The sequence below is a fragment of the Schistocerca cancellata genome, chromosome 3, assembly GCF_023864275.1.
Source record: "Schistocerca cancellata isolate TAMUIC-IGC-003103 chromosome 3, iqSchCanc2.1, whole genome shotgun sequence".
Classification (NCBI taxonomy): Eukaryota; Metazoa; Arthropoda; class Insecta; order Orthoptera; family Acrididae; genus Schistocerca; species Schistocerca cancellata.
In genome coordinates, this window is record NC_064628.1 from 146459578 (window position 1) to 146484132 (window position 24555).

Consider the following 24555-nt stretch of genomic DNA (forward strand, 5'->3'; position numbering starts at 1 on the left):
GGCAACTGGATAACCCGGTATATACACACATCAAAAAAAGGTTTGCATCACCTTGGTTTCCATAACTCCTGAAGATAGACATTGACTGTGGATGTTGTATCACAGACGCAGTCCCTTTGACTGTTCAGAGATGTCACTAAACCCACCCAAAAATGTAGACAACCATGCATGAGTAGCGTCTATTCTACGGAGGGGTCCGACAGCCGATCAGTTCGTCATTCCACCACGAAAGAGTACACAGCTCATGTTGCCTGTAGTTCAACCATGCCTAGACGGTCAATACCGCGGTTCGATCACGTCCTCATTGTTACTTCGTGCCAGGAAGGGCTCTCAACAAGGGAAGTGTCCACGCGTCTCGGAGTGAACCAAAGCGATCTCGTTCGAACATGGAGGACACACAGAGACAGGAACTGTCGATGACATCCCTTTCTCAGGCCACCCAAGGGCTACTACTGCAGCGGATAACCGCTACCTACGGATTGTGGCTTGGAGGAACCCTGACAGCAACACCACTATGTTGAACAATGCTTTTCGTGCAGCCACAGGACGTCGTGTTACGATAAACAGTGTGCAATAGGATGCTAGATGCGCAATTTCAATCCCAACGTCCATGGTGAGGTCCATCTTGGCAACCACGACATCATGCATCGCAGTACAGATGGGCCCAACAACATACCGAATGGACCACTCAGGATAAGCATCACATTTTCTTCACCGATGAGTGCCGCATATGAGTTCAACCAGACAATCGTCAGAGACGTGTTTGGAGGCAAGCCTTGGACGCACTGTACAGTGAGTGCAGCAAGATGGAGGTTCCCTGCTGTTTTGGAGTGGCATTATGTGGGGCTGACGTAACCCACTGGCGGTCAGGGAAGGCGCCGTAACGTCTGTACGATACGTGAATGTCATCGTCCGACAGACGGTGCAACCATATTGGCAGCGTACTGACGAAGCATTCGTCTTCACGGACGACACTTCGCTCCCCCATTGTGCAAATCTTGTCAATGACTTCCTTCAGGTTAATGTCATCGCTCGACTAGAGCAGCCAGCATGTTTTCCAGACATGAACCCTATCGAATATGCGTGGGATGGATTGAAAAGGGCTGTTTATGGACGACGTAAACCACCAACTACCCTGAGGGATCTACGCTGAATAGCCGTTGAGGAGTGGGATAATCTGGACAAACAGTGCCTTGATGAACTTGTGGGTAGTATGCCATGACGAATACAGGCATACATCAGTGCAAGAGGACGTGCTATTGGGTATTAGAAGCACCGGTGTGTACAGTAATCTGGACCACCACATCTGAAGGCCTGGCTGTATGGTGGTACAAAATGCAATGTGTAGTTTTTTCATGAGCAATAAAAAGGGCGCAAATGATGTTTACGATTATTTCTATTTCAATTTTCTGTGCACGTTCCGGAACTATCGGAACCGAGGTGATGAGAAACTATTTTTGGTGTGTGTGTGTGTGTGTGTGTGTGTGTGTGTGTGTGTGTGTGTGTGTGTGTGTGTGTACGTACTGGAAGCCTTAAAGATTCACGTATGGAATGATTATACTTGGATATCACCATCCTCATGTACACGTAGGTTCAAAGGGCGCGCCACCGAAGAAGCTGTTCTGAAACAATATGACTTGAAAAACAGAAAACGTAAGTTGAAAACAAACGAAGTTCACGGATAAAGCCTAGATTAGGCGCTAATCTCAGCCGGTTGTACCACACGGCATGCTGAGGTACCGGAACAGACCGCCAGCCACCAGAATGTCTGTTTCGCACCAATAGCAGGCATACGAGTAGAAGTGATGCTTCTTCTTTCAGAGTATGCTGAAACCACTAAATATTGGCAGCATATACTGTCATTGGCTCTCGTCAGTCAAAGTTCCTAAAGTGCTACGCTAGGTGATATAAAGGTTGCAAGCACCTGCAGGTCAAAGTTGCTAGCCACTCGTGCTTAAAGATCTTGTGTGGAAATATCAAACCATGAAATAGTTAAAGCGCCTTCTTCGGGTGATCAAAAAGTACTAAAAAATAAAATGCCATCTATCTTAAAAAGAATTGCAAGAACCAGAGTCTTCGTTCAGGCCTACTGTGATTGGCGAAGGTCTTCCACTGAACGGAGGGCCAGGTTCCTAGCCTGGAACCCAAAGTTAGGAGCCTTGATGGATATGTCGTACGAGACATGACTGCCATATTAACAACTTAGCGCACTTCATTTAAAAACTGAAAGAAGTGAGTAAGGGTCCACGGAATACCCTGGTCGGTTTTGTTGACGTGGTCTTCTTAGTCCAATCGTTGCCAGTTTGAGTGTAGAGCATTTTGAACAACGGGCGTTCCTTGCAGTGAATAACTAACCAACTAAGTGGTCCCTATACGTGGATGAAAGGTTTTTAGTAAGGACCCATGGTAAAGATGACTTGAATGTCTTTTTGGTACGTCTCAATAAAATCACCCCAAAAGTTCTGCTTATAATGGAGAAAGAGAGCAATAGGGAAAAAGTTTTCTGGATGTATCACTGATCCGATGAACAACAGGAGCAACTGCCGGCATTTGAGAAAATTTTCATCCCCTTCACTAACAAAGGTACGGGAAGTTTCGAAGTTTTGGTCAAGTACGGAATGGAAACGATCTTAAGACCCACTGCCCTCATCTCAAGGAAAGGTCATCAATTCACTATAGTACCAGTACTAATTTCAATGTACCCAAGACTAGCAAAGTGATTTTGGAGCATAAATAAATCAGTCAAATTTCAATGAAGCAGATACTCCAGTGAAGTAATTATTTCGTCAGGTTATTGATCTGAGCTCAATCAAGTCAGTGGCAATGGATGATACATCTTCGGAACTTACAATATCCGGGTGGGAGGGGGGGGAGCGGGGGGTAGGAACCAGAAGCACGCACTAAAACCTTTTAAAATGTTTGCTTGAAATCAAATTTTAAAATAAGCATTATCGTCACATTTTCAAGAAAATAATACGCAGAAAAATGTGAAAATTGTAGGGCGATTAATTTGATGCCTGTTTGCAAACTGCTGACCCGGATAATATATTAGTCAACCACAATACTGTAGCACCTGGGAGCGAGGGAAGATTTGTTCGGCTTACTGTCAATCGCCACGTAATCGGGGTTGATAGTCTATGCACAGCTGACCTGAAAGCTTTGAGACTGAGGAGCATTTTCCTTGGTCACAACAGTACTTGTTTACTAAAACGTCGCCGCATATTTCCGATAACTGCCAAGTCCAATAATATCGTGGTTGAGTAGTAAAGAAGGATAAAAATGAATATTGAAAATATATTGGATGAAGATCACTTTTGTTTCAGTCACGAAAATTGCACTAGAGAATTTGTTCTGACATTGTGGAACGCAGATAAAGAAATATCGAGATTCCTCCTTAACATTTGTTGTACTTTGGAAAGCCCTCGTATACGTAAGATGGAAAACAACTTGCACTATGCTTAGAAGATTGGAGCTAAAATATGAACGAATGACCTAAAAGATTTACAAACTCCGAGGTGTGTGTAATAAAAGTAGGTCAAGAAGGAAAAGTTCATGTTAAGGAAGATGTCAGACAGGGTTGCAGATTACCACCACAGTTGTCCACCTTCTGCTTCAAAGAAGGATAAAACGAAGTGAATTACGTCTTCGGAATAGCAATAAAATTTGAAGATGAACAGATACTACTCTTAAGGATCGTGGCAGACATACTGTAGCTATTCTGACTGGATGTGAGGTAGGCTTTGACCTGCAAAAGGAAAACACTATAGGCTTAGCACGACATAAATATGTCCTAACGATATTAAACAGAGTATATGTGAAGGTAAAGAGTAAAGCGAAGAAGATTCCCGAGAGGCTTATTAAGACAAAAATCGCGAAGACCAGGGTAGTAGAACAGAAATAATTGTCATACTTACGAAGTACGATTACACGGATGGCGAGAAGTAAGCTAGCACATGGGTTTAAAGGTATACTGAGTAAAATATTTGGCTTCAGGTATTGATACGAAACTGAGAAAGAAGTTGCGTAAGTGTACGTCTGGATCAATTTCTTGTAAGGCAAAGACACGTGGACCTTCGGAAATGAAGGAAAAAGCTGGTGAGCGCAGTAATATGGTGATGTTTAGACATGTAAAGAGTAAGTGAACAGATAAAACGATACATCACGGAGTATTAAAAGCAAAAGTTGAAGAAACAAGCCTTCGAAGACCCTAACTATAAGAGCGGACGAGGTAACGGGACATGTGCTACGACATCCAGGAATAGTTAATCTGATATTGAAAGGGATAGTGGAGGGGGAAATACGAGCGGCACTGGCAGGTAGAGCTACGATAATATGCAAAACATTGTTTAGATGAGGTTCGGTGTAACAGTTGCGTAGCTATGAGAAGAAATGCACAAGGTACGTTAACTGATCAGAAGCAACCTGACATGTCTTAGCTGACACCAGTATGGAGTGTTCTACCCTTCGCGTTCGTGGCGGCTTGAACTCTGTTGAGAACACATTCAATGAGGAGTCTGAGTGTGTCTGAAGAACGGCAGTGCGTACTTAGAGCAGTAGCCAGAGACGGTAATGATGTTCAAGCATGGGTGTGAAGCGAAGTCAACGCTCTAAAAACTCATAATAAATGTGTTCCATTGGGTTCAGCTAGGGACTCTGGACAGGCTAGACCGTTTCGGGAACGTTTCCGTCCACAAATTACTGTCTCACAGATGATACTATACGATAGGGTGCATTGTCATAAGCTGATACAATCGAGACATCGTCTAGAAACTGTTCCTGTAGTGTAATGTTAGCTCCTCTGCATTTCAGTGTTGGCACTATACATGATGGCTGGTATCGTTCTCCAGGCATTCGCTAACCCAAACATTTCAACTGAATTACCACAAGCTATAGCGTGGTTCATCTCTCCTGAACACTTGTTTCCAGTCGTCCACAGTCCACTGACGCCACTCTTTATACCACCTCAAGCAGCGCTTAGCACTTAGAACAAACCATTGTTTCTAGACCATTGTATCCCATTCGTATAAACATTGTGCTACCTGGATAATTTAATTCCCTTAATTTCATGCCATTTTTTACAACCGCTCTCCACAATGCTCCACAGTCCCAGTACGCCAGTACAACACATCTGCCTTGTTTTAGTTTAGCTACGGTTGCTCCTTGGCGTTTCCTCTTCATATTTGCATCACGAATAGTCGGAAGACTTTAAAAGGGTTGAAATGTTGCTGACGGATTTGGTACTCCGGTGACATCCGATGATTATTCCACGTTATAAATCACTGTACTCCCCTGACGGAACCAATTTTCTGTTACTGCTTCTCTACTGTCAACACAATACTCCAATACTGCTTTCATAGTGGCGCGTGTGCCCCTCGTGTCATTTAGCAAACGCGTATTACATAATGGTGTCGGAACACTTTTAACAGGTATTTTACAAGATGATGGAGGACAGCCTGGAAGTAGTCGAAATATGACATAAAAATGTTTTTCAATGTGCAATATTTTCCATTGTGAAATCTACCTTCAGCTGCATTGCCACTATAACGTTGTGCATAAGGATGTTGCTCATCAAAAGTTCCAACACACTATGGAGTCTGCGTCTTGTCCTACGTTCAACCAAATCCCATACAGATACATAGCTCAAATTTCTTGTAAAGATCTGATTCCTTCTGTACACTTTAAAAGTACTGCTATGTTTTTGCTGTTGGAAAATGCGGATTATATTTTCTTTATTTTAGTTTTAAAGTTAAGTTTACATAATAGTTAGATGGTACCACGTCCCATCTGCATCACCAAACAAAGACTAAGTTTATGAAATACACGTACATTTTGACGTCGTCCGACTGAAAAGGATTTCCGTAAACGTTGCAGTGAGAACAATAGCTTTCCATATGACAAACAATCTTAACATGGTCATAAAGAGAATACGCACTGAATTATGTAAGAACTAGGCTTGGAACAATACATTAGATGAATGAACTTTTATTAATAGCATATCAGCAGAAAGAAAATTTCAGTGCAGACTCTCATACTTTTTTCAGTGGTATAAACGACGACAATAACATAAAGCAAGCGTTAAATACGTATATATACGAATAAGCTTACCCAGGCTCAAAGTTAACGTGACACAGACAGCCATTTATTGTCGATATATACTGTCATGTTGCTCCTGTAAGTGTGAAGTATGTGAAGCGATGTAATAACTGTACCACAAGTGAGTTACGCATGCCTCATGCTAGTACATAATTAATTGGCCTTAATATTAAGCACCGTGAATAGCGTTAATTCTTTTCTACTGCTTTCATGTGGACATTGTGGACGTTGAAGATGGAGCACCCATTCGAATTGGAAAACATTGGATAATTCGACGCTATAATCCCGTTGTTCGCCTAAATTTGGAAAACGAGAGAAAACCTATATCTAATTGGCCTGACGGGGAACAGAAGCCCACTTGCCCCAAACATACGTGCAGATTGTTAAGCAACCGCTCCGTCGCTGTTGGCGGGCCTTAGAAGTTATGCCTCATAGTATTCTAACCCTAAAGACATGCGAAACTCATTTAACACACAAATATAGTTTCCGAATTGCTGCATCCCATATGAGCCACTTAAAGTTCAAATTAAGCTAGAACGAGCGGACTTTTGTTGATGGAGTGCGCTAACCTCTTACTAAATGTGAGCAGCGATAGTGAGAGAGAGAGAGAGAGAGAGAGAGAGAGAGAGCGCACGCGTCGCAAGGAGGTACCGTTGTATCCTCTCGCAAGGAATGAGAAGCACACCGGTTCAGTTACTTCAAAACCGCTTGCCAAGGAACTTCGCACTAAAGACGACCACACAGTAGGCCAATGAACGACAGAGACTGGATTCTGCCGAACGTTTGTCGCCAGTGCATTGGCGCTCGGCTTCTCATTCAGACGAAAGGTTTCGGGCCAAGAGATTCGGCCATGTTGAATCACATTTGGCCCTGATAACGTTTTGTTCTTGTCATATATTAGCGTTTAATTACAATTTAATGGGCCGATATTCTTAGGGAAGAAGAGGATTTAGCAGTCGTCGTAAGTGAAGCATTTATTTTACTGAAAGAAGCTGAAACCAGGAAAAGAAGAAACGGCGCTTGTGGACGACCTCCCTTTTAAACAGTAGGAAGCTGTATGGTAGGACAAAATTGCCTCCCCTTACAGCTGAATTAGAATATGGGCTATTTCATAGGTTTATCCTTAATGAAAGCTACAGATTTCGAATTGTTACTGAATTATGGAGACCCAAACGTTTCCAAAGATTACGCCTCTTACATGAGAATTGTACCTCCAGCAGAAAGTTGAGTCACTCCCAGTTTTGTTGTTTGTTTCTCTTGTCGCTCACGGCAAATAGATGTCTATAAAGAGGCCATTTCCTTTTTGAGAAAGTGCATATAACTTTCTAAGAGCTGAGCTATTTTCCTCCAAGCTTCTATTCTTTCCACGATAAAATTATGTCAGCTTTTATGTTCTCTCCATATTCTACTCAGTATTCCAGTAATTTTAAACCAATAAATACATACCCATAGCAAGAGCAGACATTGCATGCAGGAAAAAAGCGACAGCTGAAATTAAGTTTTTCAGGACAGCCACAAGTCGCACTCAGTACGTTTTATTGGCTGGTTTCGCACCTTAATTTAACAGACAACTGCCGTACTTCAAACTGTAAATTGCAGAGTCTACGATGACATTCTTATTAAATTATAGAGCGAAATCGGTCAATGAAACACACTGTGACTTGTGACTCCCCTGAAAAATGTACACAACCGTTAAAAATCGGAGCCAACGAATGTTCGACCCGGCGTCCACTCCAGGAGAGCGATTCGAAGGCCAACCAATCGCCAACTCTTTAATGTTGCCGCCAGCAAACCGAACCGCAACCACGGCCAAATGCTTCGTTAGCTCCGATTTGCTGCCAATACACACTAAGCGAATCTCAGCCCACAAAGTGGTTGGCTGTCGTTCGCCGGTCTTTGGTCGGCTAGTGTGTGCGCGCCTTAACACGAACGACCGGCTCCAGCACGCCAGCTGCTAGCCAGACTGCCCGTGGTCAGCGCCAAAGAGAGAGAGAGAGAGAGAGAGAGAGAGAGAGAGCGCCCCCAGGGCTGCTGTTGCACAACACACAGCGAGTGGTCGCTGACACTGGCCCGCTGGACGGCTACACCGGCGCCGCGACCTTGACCGACGTTGCGACCGCAATCACAACCTGCATACCGAACCTGCCGCGGTCTGCCTCCACCTGTTGCGCGTCACGACGCCCGCGTGCTGGGTGCTACGAGCTGCGGCTTAAATTTATCTGTCTTCTAACTCGTACTTCTAAGGAAAGGAAAAGGCCTAAGGCAAGTCTATTAAGGCTGACGACACTTCACTTGACGGTCTTGAATTCTTTATTTATTTCTATGTAAATAAGACTAAAATTAATTCAATGACTACGTGGTATTGTTTTTGTATTTAATAGTAAAGGAAAGAAAGAACTCAGTTTGAAACACATGGATACCTATGTAATCTGTTAAAAATGCCAGGCAGTAGCGTGGTACGGAGTCAGCACTAAAATTTAACTCTCTGGTTAAGTCAGTCCAAAGTTCGGAGAAAGACAAAGCCATACGCCGCCGATAGGACGATACCTGCTAATGCTCTCCAGCATTCAAAACAACACTATTTGAGGACAGTTCTACCTTGAAACAAAGCTTAGACATTTGCAAGCATAAAATTAATAGATAACAATACAATCTCTCTAATCGGTTCTACCATAAAAATTATAAAAATGGATGTACGTTTGTCTGCATATATGTATGTTCCACTTTACGCCTAACCGGCCGGAGTGGCCGAGCGGTTCTAGGCACTACAGTCTGGAACCGCGCGACCGCTACGGTCGCAGGTTCGAATCCTGCCTCGGGCATGGATGTGTGTGATGTCCTTAGGTTAGTCAGGTTAGTTAGGTTTTCGTAGTTCTAAGTTCTAGGGGACTGATGACCTCAGAAGTTAAGTCCCAGAGTGCTCAGAGCCATCTGAACCACTTTACGCTTAGCCATCAGCCTTCCTACCGGTTTGAGGCGGTCCGCTGCGAATTCCTCTCCTGTGTCAACCTCTTCGTCTCAGCGTAGCAACTGCAACCTATGTTCTCAATTATTTGCTGGATGTATTCTAATCTCTGACGTCTGTACAGCTCCCTCTAGTACCATGGAAGTTACTCCCTGTTGCTCCCAGATCTTCTATCATCCTGTCCCTTCTTCTTGTCAGTGTTTTTCGTATATTCGTTTCCTCGTCAGTTGTCCAAAGAACCTCCTAATTCCGTACCTTACCAGTCCAACTAATTTTCAATATTCTTCTGTAGAACCACATCTCAAATGCTTCGATTCTCTTCTTTCGCAGATTTTATTTTTTTTTTTTTTTTTTTTTTTTTTTTTTTTTTTTTTTTTTTTTGCGGTCCATGTTTCACCCCCATCTAATGCTGTGCTCCAAGCGCAGGTTCTCAGAAATTTCTTCCTCAAATTAAGGCCTATGTTTGATACTAGCAGACTTCTCTTCCCCGGGAATGTCCTTTTAGCCAGGGCTAGTGTGCTTTTGATGTCCACCTTGCTCCATCGGTTGTTGGTTATTTTGCTGCCAAGGTAGCAGAATTCCTTGATTTCATTTACTTCTTGATCATCAGTCCTGATGTTTTTGAGTTTCTCGCTGTTCTCGTTTCCGCTAATACACATTACCTCCGTCTTTCTTCGATTTACTCTCAGTCCATATTCTGTGCTTATTGGACTGTACATTTCATTCAACTGATCCTGAAATTCTTGTCAGCGACTCGTACCATTAATCTCCTTTCACCTTCAATATTAATCGCACTCTCAAACCTTTCTTTTATTTCCATCATTGCTTCTTCGATGTGTAGACCGAACAGTAGGAGTGAAAGATTACATTCCTGTCTCACACCCATTTTCGTTCGAACACTTCGTTCTTGGTCGTCCACTCTTCATACTCTCTTGGCTCTTTATATAACACCCATCTCGCCGTGTAGCTTTCCCCTATTTTCCTCAGAATTTCGAACATCTTGCACCATTTGACACTCTCGAACGCTCTGTTATGGTCGACAAATCCTGTGAATGTGTGTCGATTTTTCTGTAGCCTTGCAGCCATTATCAACTGCAACGTCAGAATTGCCTCTCTGGCGCCTTTGCTTTCCCCAAAGCCAAACTGACCGTCATCTAATACATCCTCAATTTCTTAGCCATTGTTCTCTATATTATTCTCGTCAGTATCTTGGATGCATCAACTGTTAAGCTAATTGTGCGATAATGGTCGCCAGGTTTTATAGTCTTCGGAATTGCTTGGATGATAACCTTTCGAAAGTCAGATGGTATTTCGCCAGACTCGTACGTTTTGTCGTGGCGACAGTAAGAAGAGACAGCGGCAGAGGAAAGGAAGGAATGAGACAGTAACAGTAAGAGAGAGCAAGAGTGAGACAATTACAGTGAGAGAGACGGTATTAGTAAGACTGAACGAAGGAGACTGGCTGTGAGAAAGTGAAAAGTGATAGTCAAACAGACACAAAGAGATAATAATAGCGAGTTGGCCTGAATGAGTGGGGGAGAGCGTAGAAGCGGGAGTGGATGGGTATGAGCTACGTACAGCGATGGACTTGTGGGTGTTGGTGAATTACAGTTAGGGGAGCTTGTGCGAATGAGAGGTAAGTTGCATGTTAAAACGGTAGTGAGTATGTTTGCATGTTAAAGTTTTTAAAGATGCTGGGAAAGGTCAAATGAGGCAGCTGGTACCCCACTTTTCAGTCAGTCTATTAATAAACAGGAGCATATTCGCATTTTTTGTGCTTCGATAGGAGCATTTTTCGGCCGGTTTGTTGTATTGATTATAATAAACACACATGTATCAAATTGCATACAGAGAATGTTTACATTAAAATGCCAATGTACATTGAGGGAAAGGGGGGGGGAGGAGGGAGGGGAATTAAGTGATATGAATTACGCTTTAGATACATGTGAGCGGACCGTAAGGTAGTATGGAAAGGAAATGAGGAATGTCTTCTGGGATGACTCCTGAACCTGCACACACCAATATTACCGAAATAATTGCTTTCGTCATGTCCTGAGACGGTTGGGTAGGTCTTTCGCGTTACCGTTGTCATAGCCTCTGTCTAGGATTATCCCTGGCTTCCACCCAATACCACTTTCTTATTCGCTCTTTATTGGTCAGTAAAATTTTGACATTACACTTAGGTGAAATCGAAATAACGCAATATTAATTTTACGTAATGACAGAATTTTTTATATAAAGAATTTTGCTTGAAACTTACAAAGTACACAAATAAGTTTTACAACGGTAAGTACAGTATACAGAACTTTATAGTGAAAGGATCTGAGCTACTGGGAGGAATTAACCTGTGGAATGAAATGGGTGCAGCGCTAGAGAGACATTCAACTTTTCTCTTTGAAAACCTAGGAAATATCACTCATGATTTTTAGGTCTGTGGGCTGCCTATTAAAAACGAAATTTGCAGAATAATGCCCACTTGTACGTGTGTGTGAAGTATTATCGTAGTCTAAATAGTTTTCTTGTCTAGTTTTCTTGTCTAGTTTTCTTGTCTAGTTTTCTTGTCTAGTTTTCTTGTCTAGTTTTCTTGTCTAGTTTTCTTGTCTAGTTTTCTTGTCTAGTTTTCTTGTCTAGTTTGCTTGTCTAGTTTGCTTGTCTAGTTTTCTTGTCTAGTTTTCTTGTCTAGTGTTCACTGACTTTATATGGGGGCTCGTTTTGAATGGGTCATCATTATTAACCATAAACCCCAGAGAGATCTTAGAAAAACGGCCTGCACGAATTTCGCTAGATCGCCTGGAAAATCATATTGCCTTTTTTTCTGGACTGAGAATGGTCATTGTAATACGAGAGGTGCCTCGAAGTAGGGCACCGTAGGCTGTAACGGAAGAAAAGCATTCAAAAATAAATCAGCTTTCGTGATTCAGTCGCCGAGACTGAGGACGTCCTTCCTATATCCAAGACAGCATTTAATTTCTGAACTATGTCTCGAATGTCATACTTCCCATGGAGTTTTTCATTCCAATAGAGGTTTTCATTACGGAGAATGCAGTACTAGCAGATGAATCATAAACCCCTAGATTATTCGGTAGTAAAATATCATGTAAATGATGCATTATAGTACAAAAATTTCAAATACCTTTCTCAGCTTAACGAGGGGTCAGTCAACAGTGGAAGACAGTGCTCTCACTGATACTGTAGTCTAGGAGGTCACGACATCGTCTGACGAAGGGAGCAACCGAACTACGACCCAGACATACGTGCAAATATTTACTACCCTCTCTCCTACCCATCAGTTTCTGCCACACGCCCGCCTTTACCACCGGCTACGAAAGCCACGTGAAACGAGCAACGTCGTGCACCTTGGCAAACGTCATGAGAGTTGCGTAACTCGGGGCCGGTTTGACGCCACGCGCAGCCCGCAGTACTGATGTGCTGCGGGGCCCCTATTTACCAAAATGCGCTCATGTTGTTTTTAACCTATCATCGTACTGAAAGGTGTGAAGTTAAGATCTAATAAGTGTTCATTTATTTAAGCACTAATATGTGAGTTCCGCTTTCAGTTGTATCTTGCGAACCATTACCCTAAAAACACAATACAAATTCCTCAAGAGATTGAAAAATCACACGTCAAGGCTGAATTGTAGTGGGTGGATTCATACATCAAGCAAGTAAACAGGTAAATGCCAACGCTTGCAAGTTGCTGGCTGTAGCTTCGACTTCTTGCCGATTCAGAATCTGATGTCAAGTGGACCTTCAGGCAGTCAGTTCGTTTTCCATATATTCAGCTACGCGGGTAAAACAACGAATGGAAGAAGAAAGACGTGTGCCAGATTTGCAAAATCGCTGAGTAGTAACAACAGTGGCAAGGATTCACTAGCTGTAAAATTAAGGTAAAAATCCATGTGCTATCTAATATCTTCCAAAATGCTGCACATGAAACGATTTCCATTGATGATAGAAGTATAGGATCAAATATTTTCGAGAGCCCTTAGGCTAGATTTCATTCCTATACCTAACAGAAGGATCGTCTTACTGTAACTACGTACAGGCTCAAAGTATGGATATTTCGCACTTCCTAAAGCTTAGAAAAATGGACCACATCAGGTGGTTCTTTTCACATTAGATGTGGTCCTCTGAGCGCCTTAAGGGACTTAAGTTCATGGGCAGTTCTTGAGAAAACCGGAAAAACACGATTTTTGGGTACGAAAACCGAACCGCGGATTTCGAGACGGCTATGCACAGAAAATTTCTGAAATTATTTGCGATATATTCCTAAGATTACGATCTCCAGTTACGTTCAAAATTGTTCTTGATATCTTTATCCATTTTCGAATACAGAAGTCCAATGTTGTCCTCTCCTTAAACGTAAAATAAGTACGTGAAATCCGGTGTGAGCAGAAATTGTAATTTATTAAATAAAGTGGCACACAGATATATGGTGTAAAGAGTCTCCGTCATCATTAGGATTCTAGAAACACCGTGCTGTTTTTATAGTGTCGCCGGTGCTATGCATTAAGAGTGATAACGGGGGGCTATGGCTGACAGAGGTGTAGGAGCGAGGGTAGTAAATACTTGTACAAGTGAAACTTTCTGGCAAATTAAAGTTGTGTGCCGGACCTAGACTCCAACTCGGGACCTTTGCCAGTGTCTGAGGTAGTGATTCTATTGATCCCTTCGTAAAACGACGTTGTTATCCCCTACACCACTGTATCAACGGGGGCACTGTCTTCCAGGGTTGACTGGCCCCTTGTTAAACAGACAAAGATATTTAAAATATTTGTACTATAATGCATCATTTCCGTAATATTTTATTAGCGAATAATTCAGGGGTTAATGATGTATCTGCTAGAATTAGATTCTAAGTAGAGAAAAGCTCTGTTGCAATGTAAACTCTGTGGAAAGCATAACATTCAATACATAGTTCAGAAATTAAATCCTGCTTGCTACAAGAAGAATGTCCATTGTCTCTGAGACTGAATCACGAAAGCTGATTTCTTTTTGAGTACCTTTCTTCTGTTACAGCCTATGGTACCCTATTTCGAGGCACCTTTCTGCATTAGCATTGTCTATTCTCAGGACAGAAAAAAAAGCAGTCTGTTTTTCCGTGCCATCTAATGAAACTCATGCAGGCCGGTGTTCTAAGGCCTCTCTGGAATTTATGGTTAATAATGTTGACCCATTCAAAAGTAGCTCTTTAGTCGGTCAGTGAACATTGACCAAGAAAACTATTTGCACTACGATAACACTCGATTCAACACTTCACAGATACCTACAAGTACGCATTATTATGCAAGATGGGTTTTTAACAGTCACACCACAAACCTGAAAATCATGACTGACTGATATGTCCTAGGTTTTCAAACAGAAAAGCTACAGTTTTTCTAGTGTTGCCCTTATTTCATTCTGCAGAAGAGTTTCTCAAAGTAGCTCTGATCCTTTCGGTATAAGGGCCTGTATACTATCGTTAATATTATTTCTACATTTTAAAAGTTCTATTGCGTTCATTTTCGGTCTTCAGTTTGTATTACTATGCTAGGACTCGCTGCATTATCGAGTCACATTTGTTAGTATACCCGCAAGGGAACTGATCATTTTAACTGATTTGAAAAACATTGAAAAGAAACGATGAAGTGTAGTGTTGTGATGTTTCTACTAACTTCAGTGAACCCGCACTAATTTTTAGGCAAAACAGGTTTAACAGTCCTTCATTTTTCATTCCCAGTTGCAGATTTTTTAATACAGTATTAGTTTCGATCCCCCTGGAACTTCAGTGTAGTATTATATTGTTGTGTCTGTATTGGAACCACACATCAAAATACTAAGTATGTTACAATTGTTTTAAATATAGATGCAGTTGCTGTTACCTCATCACAAATAAGTCAGCTATAGTAATCCTTCGTATCTGTCTCCTTTCCGTAAGTTCGTAGCCTGATAAGAATGCTGCAGATATCGGGTCGCAAGTGGCAGTGTAAGAAAAGAAATTAAACCGTGACATGAACCTATATTTAAGTATCACTATCAATTGATTCTTTAAATTCCCAACGACATATAGACGTATGTGAAATTATATGGTGTCTTTAATAATTTTGATATGATGTGAATGATATAGGTAGGAGGGTTTAGGGGAGGGGGAGCGGAAGGAGAGAAAGGGAGTGGATACTGCCAAAAAAAAAAACTAAATCGTGTTCCAGAGCCAGTGTACACATAAATATGATTACGCGCTACGATTCTGTTTCCCTCAACTTATTAAAATTGCTTAAAACAGTAAAATGAACGACTTTTTTTATTCATTTTACGTAGAATATCAAACGTTTCTGTCAAACACTGTAGTGCTGACTGTGAAATTACCTTTGTTTCACGTTATGTTGGTTCTGTTCGGACGTTTACGTGGATGAAAGAGTTCTTTTGAATCTCACAGTAATCGCAAGGGGGAAAACGCGTTTCTGTACTAAGTGAAACCAATAATTTTCAAAATGATGCCTGCCTTTTTTTGCAAGGCAGTTATCAAAAGTATTCGCTTAACGTAACAAAAGATTGAATATTTGTATATTACCTAACCACTGTGAGCAATAAGGTAATCTTCGTCAATACTCACATAAACTGTTTAGTACCAATATCGTTTTCAACTGAGGAGTCAATATCAGTACCCTATAAACACTAATTCTTCGTCAGTGCATGCGTCAGAGCATGCTGGGAGAGCTTATTTCGTAGAGACTCTGGCTAGAGGACTGAGAGCCTTATGCAAACGTGCACCTCCAGCATGCTGTTAGAGGACGCTGATCCTCGTAGAAAGGTACACTACCGGCACGCTAAGAAGCATGCATCGACCAAGAGTGTTTATTGGTTATTATTAATAACTGCCTAGTTGGAACTCGTGTTGTTATTAAACGATAAGGGTGAGCATTGACTGAGATAAACTTCATAATTAAAAACAGCGTGGTCACTGACTTTTGCCATTAATTTAGCTAATATGAACAAACCCTTACGAGCTTAATAAGCAGACCAGAAGCTCCACCAGACCGCGAATGGCAGAAAAAATCCCGTATATAGCGTATTTATTTCTGCATCTTTCCATGCCCCTCTATAATCTTGATGGTGATCCGAACACAAACACACACACACAGAAAACAGAGTAGCCTCATTACAGCAAATATCGTCGGATGCTGTAACAGACCTACATCGCACGTTTCACTCCTTTGACTCCCAGCACCTGCTAGACGTCATGTGCTCTCGGCATTGACGTGCCGCATTTCCGCATTTTTGTGACAAGGAGTCATTTTGGAGCAGCTTTCCCTTCATATTTCCGCCACATAAGATGAGCAACGCTTATAAAACCGTACTCAAATACCGTATCAGGAAACCGATAAAGATGCCTATGACAAAACAGAAACTTAAACTGTGACTGCTGCGAAGGGCTTTTCACAGGCAGCAAAATCACACCGAGTGGACCAACAGTATCTTGCAAACTATGTAATTAGTGTCCTGCTTGCTACCGATATCAAAACTGATGATGACCATACCGTTGGTGGTAGAGCTTCTACCGATCCTTAGAATCCTCTTAGGTACACAGTTTCTTCTTCTAGCATCTACCGAAGGACTCGGGGCAGGATATGTATTTTGGCAGAATAGAGTATTGTAGGAGGGAAAGTTTCAAAACGAGCGTATAACCAGAACAGCAGGTAGCGTGTGCCTTGCAACGAAACTCAAAGCCTGCAGAGTGAGCTGACACCAATTAAAAAACACGACTCATTTAATTTCTATACTCTAGTGGCATTTCCGTGAGTATCGGAAGGATATCTCCAAAATAATGTTTCCAATATATATCAATCACTCCAGCGAACTTAATAGGTCGAACGCGTTGCATGAAAGGTAATCGAGGGCTACTAAAATCACCTTCATGTACATGCCGTACGGAAGAGGCATGTTGTCTGTTGGAAAAAATACAAAAGCGGTAGATGCGAGTGAAACATCCAGCAAAATCAGCTGTCACTGAACACTGCCTCAGCTGTTTTTAGAATAGAAAGATGTTAGCTAGCATCATTTTGCTGGTGGCGATTTTCGGAGATAGTGTAACGAAATTAGAGAGGCGGATAAGTTAACCAAACTGCACATAGGCTTTAGCTTAAGTAAATGATAGATCCGTCATTTAGTTTGCTTTAACGACTTCGGAGAACATCTAAATCTGTCTGCTCATAGGTAAGTGTTTCATAACATATTTTTTGGTAAAAGCAGCTTCTTGCGGCAAGGGGAAGGCGGATCAGTGAGTACACTTTGCTGATAGAATGGTTAGGAGGTAAATATACCTACTAAAGAGACTGCCTACACTACACTCTTCGATCCTATTCTGGGGTAATGGTGCCCTTACCATCGTGAAATAGTGGAAAGAATGTCACTGATATGGTAAGCGAATTGGCAAACGATAAGACTGCCTTCTTTAATTGCGGCCATATCTTTTTACGAAATTACAATCACCTACTTTCTCCCCTGAATGGCAAAATGCACAGGTCGGACGAAAGTATGGAAAGCACAAAAATACAATAAGTTGCCGGGCCTCATAACCGTAAAAGTTGGCATTCAAAACAGGTACCAGTACTCTCCATATGGACAAATACATGTCCTGAAAGATTTTCAGGGGAATCTTAAATCATTCTTTTTGCAAAACGATTGCAGGTTCAGGTAACGATAATATACGTGGATAGTGATCGTGAACACTTTTCTGGAAAACAGACTACAAGGGCTCAATAATATAGAGATCTGGTGACTGTGGTAGCTAGGGAAATGGGACAATTCATGCTCGTGCTCACAAAACCAGACCTGGACGATGCGAGCCGTGTGAACGTGGGCCCTATAGTCTTGGAACACACCAACACCATTGGCGAACAAACATTGTACTATGGGATGGACCTGATCAACCTAAACAGCCCCATAATCGTTGGTAGAAATGCGGCATTGCAGACTAAATGTGGGGCCTATGGAATACCACGATATGGGTGTCCAAATCATCACCGAACCCCCCGCCCCCTCTCCTCACGTTTCTTTGTGGAAAGTAAACTCGGCCAGAAGTTGGAAACAATGTGAAAGAAGACTCGTCCGATCAAATGGCTTTCTTCAACTGTTCTGCAGTCCAGGTTTTGTGGATTTGGCAACACGTTTTTCTCTTACAGGTATTTGCACCGATGAGTGGTTTTGGAATACCAACTTCCCTTGCAATCCCCTACTTAGGGAGCTCCCTCGAGTTTGTTTTGGTGCTGATAAGGTTCGTGAGTGTGATATTCAGTTCGCGAGTGACTTTAGAAGCTGCCGTCTTCTTCAAATGGCTCTGAGCACTATAAGACTTAACATCTGAGCTCACCAATCCCCTAGAACTTAGAACTACTTAAACCTAACTAACCTAAGGACATCACACACATCGATGCCCGAAGCAGGATTCGAACCTGCGACCGTAGCGATCTCGCGGTTAAAGACTGAAGCGCCTAGAACGGCTCGGCCCCAGCGGCCGGCTGTCGTCTTCTTACTTTTAGTCTCAGTTCCCTGCAGTGACCGTCCGTCACGACCCTTCGACACGCACATCCGTCCGCGTTGTGCCATAGCGGATGGTGTTTTTCCGATATCCCCGTATGCAGTATAAATCTCCCATACAATGCCTCTTCAAACATGAAACAATTCGGCTCCTTGGGTTGCGGAAGCACCAACGATTTCCCCAGGTCTGAATTCACATAATACCTACATGATGCACTCACAACTAGACAGAGACTGTCCTGACAGCGAGTGACATTTGCATTGCCCTGAGGACATTGCACATATGCAGTTCGTAGTCAGATACAATAGCGTATCCTGCAGCTTTGACTAACATCTGTATTCATGTGTAAGCATTCGTCTCTCCCCATTTTCCATACTTCTCATCAACCCATGTACATTTCCCCCTCACCTACATAGGGAGTAATGGCAATCATGATACAACAAGAGAAGCAGGACCCCGCATGGATTGATTTGCGTGTTGATTTTTTCCTTGCATATTTAGGGACAGTGAAAGGGAAGCATCAGAAATGAGAACAGCGAGAAACATAACAACAGAATTTGGGTCACGAAACTACGAAATTCTGTTACATAGAAAGTAAAACAATCTACGATGAGCGGAGCAAGGAAGACATACCTAGCGGACTAACATTGGCAAAAGGGCATTCCTGCCCGGCAGAAGTCTGCGAGTATTAAGAATAGACTTAAATTGAGGAAGAAATTTGTGAGACTGTACGTTTGGAACACAGCACTGCATTGCAGTGAGACCTGGACTGTGAGAAAACCGGAACGAAGAAGATCGAAGCATTTACGATGTGGTGCTACAGACGAATGTTGAAAATTATGTGAACCGGTAAGGTAAGGAACAAGGTGGCTCTGCGCAGAATCGGCGAGAAAAGAAGTATGTGGGAAACACTGATCACAGAAAGGGAGGGGACGATAGGACATCTGTTAAGACATCACGGATTAATCATCTTGGGGATTAACAAACCGCTTCAGCTGTATGTAGTCTTTTGTTTTTTGATCATTACCACTTTCGTGGCTCTAAAACCCACATCATCAGGCGGATTTAGTGCCATGAAACCGGTTGTGATATAAAAATTGAGGACTAAACACAGTTGAAGGTGATTACTCATAGCTGTCGTTGACCTGCTTTTATGTTGTCTGCATCACGCATTAACTTCCATGTCACTAGAGGGAGCTGTAGAGGATAAAAACCTTAGAGGAAGACAGAGATCGGAATATATCCGGCAAATAACTGGGGAGGTAGGTTGCAAGTGATAATCTCAGATGAAAAGATTAGCACTGGAGACGAATTAGCGACGGGCAGTATCTAACCAGTCATATACGACTGATGACTCAAAAAGCCGGCTGGGGTGGCCGAGCGGTTCTAGGAGCTACAGTCTGGAACCGCGCGACCGCTACGGTCGCAGGTTCGAATCCTGCCTCTGGCATGGATGTGTGTGACGTCCTTAGGTTAGTTAGGTTTAAGTAGTTCTAAGATCTAGGGGACTGATGACCTCAGCAGTTAAGTCCCATAGTGCTCAGAGCTATTTTTGTAAATTGTAAAGGTTACCGCGAAAGTCTCGAAGGGCCACTCTGTCCTACTGCAGCAACTGCGATTCCATATTTCCAATAAAAGACAGTGTGCTTTCTAGTTTTTCGTTCTTTCGTGGTCTTCTTTTTTGTTTCGTTTCAGGATTTTAATCTTCAAATTGATGATCGCGCTTTTCGCTACAACCGTATTTTTTTTGTGGATTTAGTATTGACTGAGGTAACTGCTGTCACGTCTTTTAATTCTGACTAATGCAGCCCTGCTGAATTTTTATGGTATGTCTGTATCCTCGCCCCATTAGCTTATTATTCCATTTAATGGTTTACATAGATTAAAAAATCATGTTTTGCAATTAATCTGATGATGCGATAACTGCGCGAAACGCGAGCAGTAAATATTGCAACAGAGACTGTCTTTTTTTCTAGAAAGTTACATCGAGTGCGCTTCCTATTCACAGGCGCAAGAATGGGGAGTAGAGAATTGGCTATTTACACTACCCGACCACGGGGCGGCGGCCCTGGCACGGTCGCTTTCCTGCGACAACCTTGACCGTGTTTCGCCGCGGCGACGCACACAGAGTGCTAGCAGCGCTCTATATTGTGAATGCAGCCGCTACGCGCGGCGCTGCTAGCGGAGCTCGCTGTCTGAGCCACCTGTTGTGATAGGCTGCCGATAACGGGCGCCCAGCCGTAACGGCGCCTGCCGCCTGTGCGCACACTCACAGGCGAGCACGTGCCGGCCGTGCTCCTACATCGAGCCCCATCAGCTACACGTATCTATAGGATTTCTGCAAGTCAGCGCCATTTTAAATGGATTGCTTATTTTTAAGCATCGCTTCCGTGTACTGTCACGAGTGTTTGATGCTTGGAAAATGGTATAAGTTTACAAACAGCCATGCCAGAATTTTGATAAGACATGTGGGACCCGTACCAACAGCGGGTAGCCCACTAAACGCAAACAGAGAAGGGCAACACGAGTGTTCATACGTGTTGCAGCGTTTTTGGAACGTGTTGAGGAAGCTGAATCGGCAGGCACTTGAAGGGGGCTACAAATTATCCCGTGAGACACTATTTACAAATTTCCACTACGTGTCTCTCTCGTCATGATCTTGAAGACACTGTTAAATTGGACAAAAACTCATCGGTATACATACCGCGTGAAATTCGAGTAAAATCCCACGCTTTTTTTTCTGTCCAAGGACTCCGTCGCGAAAGACCTCCTGGCAATATTAGGTTAATTATATCGCGCGCAGACGCGATTCAGCACGTATTCCTCCCACGCTTCTTATGTGAAAAGAAAACTAAGATGCGGTAAAATCACTGGACATACCTTCTGCCATCCATTCGTAGTGGTTTCTAGAGCTTAGTTGTAGATGTTGATAAAGTTAATGATACTGTAATTCTGATAGTCTGGATCACTGTAACTATAATGATATCGAAAAAAGTAACGAAGCTCGACGACAATATCATTTTAGTATTTCGACGATCAGCCATGGACCGAAATTATGGAAGCGGCCAGCACCACAATTGGTACTTTTCGTACCCAAAAATTGTGGTTCCCGCATTGTTCTCATGGACCGCCCCTGAGCAGTTGGTTCTTCTAAAAAAACACCCTAGATCACACGTAATGTGCAACAATTAGTCGATTTAATCAATTTGCCTGGACTGGAGGAAGAGAGGAATGTTTACATTTTGACCCTGTACTGCAGAATAGTTAAAGTATGCTCGTTCTTCCGATAGGGGTATAAATATTTGCTAGACCAATGGCTATTGAAATCACTTGACCTCTTATCAGTGTAATTAGTAGACCCCCAGGTATGACCCACTTTTTTGGATCATTTTAATTAAAAAACGTACCTTAAATTCTACTGATAAAATGGTTCAAATGGCTCTGAGCACTATGCGACTTAACTTCTAAGGTCATCAGTCGCCTACAACTTAGAACTAATTAAACCTAACTAACCTAAGGACATCACACACATCCATTCCCGAGGCAGGATTCGAACCTGCGACCGTTGCGGTTGCTCGGCTCCAGACTGTAGCGCCCAGAACCGCACGGCCACTCCGGCCGGCTCTACTGATAAAGTGTAGGTTAGGAAACCCACTGCATCAAGGAACTTCAAATTTCTGTAATAATACCAGGTGGTTATAATTAAAAGTGCAGTTACTCACAGAGGTCCAATGTGGACTGCAATTGTCATACGACAGCGAAACTTAGTCGTTTTTATAATGCATTAATGCGAAAACGATTTACCATGGAAACAAATAAGTTCCAGTTTTGTCCATCAGGTGCCAATCTGGCGGTGTGAAAGCAAGAAAGACGTATAGAAATGTTTCCTTATGTATCAGGTTAGAAACGGGATGTGAGCATAAAACGTCAAACAAGTGAGAAAGGCACAATGTTGATTTTACTATTTACTGCCACTTACACAATTCGATCAGTATGAACACCCGAGATGTCACCGAGGTGCCGTACAGCTCCAGATTAGGACCTGTCGGCCAGCGTAAATCGGCTCCGCGTTAACGCATTAGCATATCTACGAAGTTTCGCTGCCATACAATAATTACAGCCTGCAGTGGACCTTCGAGATTAATTGTACTTCAATCGCAACAACCTAGTACTACACAGGTATGTCGAACGTCAAAATGAGTATGGAGGACTAACAGGCATACCCAGTTTCTTCAATATAAGGTTCTAATGGTATAGCCCTCGAAAGGTGTGCTAATAAATACGTAGAGGAATTATAAATGAATTACTAGATTGATTAAATACATATTACTGGATTTTCGTACATCAACGGAAAGCAGTCTGTAAATATTGCTGTACTAATTTTAATTATATCTGACCACAATCTTTCATTTGTTTGTAGATGAGAGTCTCATGCATCCAAAGATCGCTTGCCAAGCCAGATCGAAGCGAGACATCTCGTACAACATCAGAGAAAAAGGTAAGTACAAATTATTCATTGACGAAATATTTATTTGCTGATTTATTTATTCATTTATCGAATGCTGGAACAGGCAGTGCTATTATACGAGGGGTATACACAGGCATCCAATAACCTCTTCAAAGGAAAATAAAATTAAGCAGTTATTAATATTTTGTTCCACTGTAGATACATGTCTGCATTTCTGGCACACTCTGAAATACTCACGTCACCCAGCTTGTCTTTGAAACACTCAGCGACCTACGTTTGTTCATTTTATGCTGATCCCATCTCGTTAGTGACATGCTATGTTACTAGGGGTCAGACTTCAATGTGTGACAGGAAAGCAAGCATGTATCTGCAAACAAACAAAAATTTCATTAAGGAAAGAAGTCACCCTCATTCTGCCAACGGCCTTGCCAAAGAGGGCGGACGAGCGGACGGAGGTTTAGGGCACTCTCTTGTGCCTGATGTGGGAAACTGCTCCTAAGGGCGGACTGATCAACGGACTGAGGCTGCAGAAGGCAATGGAAACCACTACATTAAAGACACTTTACGTATTTCCACAGGATATGTGGCCTGTAACTGAAGAAGTGTCATTATGATCTCTCCATTGGCAAAAGATTCCGGAATGATTCCCATTCAGATCTTTGGGAGAGGACTGCCAAAGATTGAATATCCAACTAAAGGATAATATTTTACGAGCCGGGGCGTAGAATATCAGAAGCTTGAACGTGGTAGGAAAGCTAGAAAATCTGTAAACGGAAATGCAAAAGCTCAATCTAGATATAGTAGGCATCAGTGACGTGAAATGGAAAGAAGACAACAGCAGCTTCTAAATGGTGTAACGGGAGTAGTGTTCGTTGTGAGTAGGAAGATAGAGCAGAGAGTGTGTTACCGTAAACAGTTTAGTAATAGGGTTGTTCTTATCAGAATCGACAGCAAACTAACACCGACAACGATAGCTCAAGATACATGCCGAGGTCGTAGGCTGAAGATAAAGAGACGGAGGAAATATATGAGGATATTGAAATGTTAATACAACACGTAAATGGACATGAAAATCTAATAGCCATGGGGGAATGGACAGCCCTTGTAGCGGAAGGAGTATAAGGACCTGTTGCAGGAGAGTATGGGCTTGGAACAAGGAACGAGAGAGGAGAAAGACTAATTGAGTTCTGTAGTAAATTGCAGCTAGTAATAGCCAATACTCTGTTAAAGAATCACAAGAGTAAGAGGAATGCTTGGTAAAGGTGGGGTGACATGGGAAGATTTCAGTTACACTACAACATGGTCCGACAGAGATTCCGAAATCAGATATCGGATTGCAAAGCGTATCCAGGAGCAGATATAGACTCAGATCACATTATAGCAGCGGTGAAGATTAGGCTGGAGTTAAGATATTAGTCAGGAAGAACCAACACGCAATGAAGTGGGATACAGAAGTGCTAAGGCATGACGAGGTGCGCTGGAAGTTCTCTGGTCTATAGGCACTGCAGTAAG

The 24555-nt window shown here is 42.5% G+C and overlaps 1 protein-coding gene across 1 annotated transcript in view; it reads left to right on the forward strand.

Moving 5' to 3' along the window:
• Window positions 1–24555, forward strand: part of LOC126176064 (membrane-bound alkaline phosphatase-like) — a 178437-nt gene that overhangs the window by 48071 nt on the left and 105811 nt on the right. Inside the window, exon 2 of the mRNA XM_049923197.1 lies at window positions 22996–23073. Within this exon, the coding sequence (XP_049779154.1) occupies window positions 22996–23073 (78 nt within the window). The remainder of the gene's footprint in view (window positions 1–22995; window positions 23074–24555) is intronic.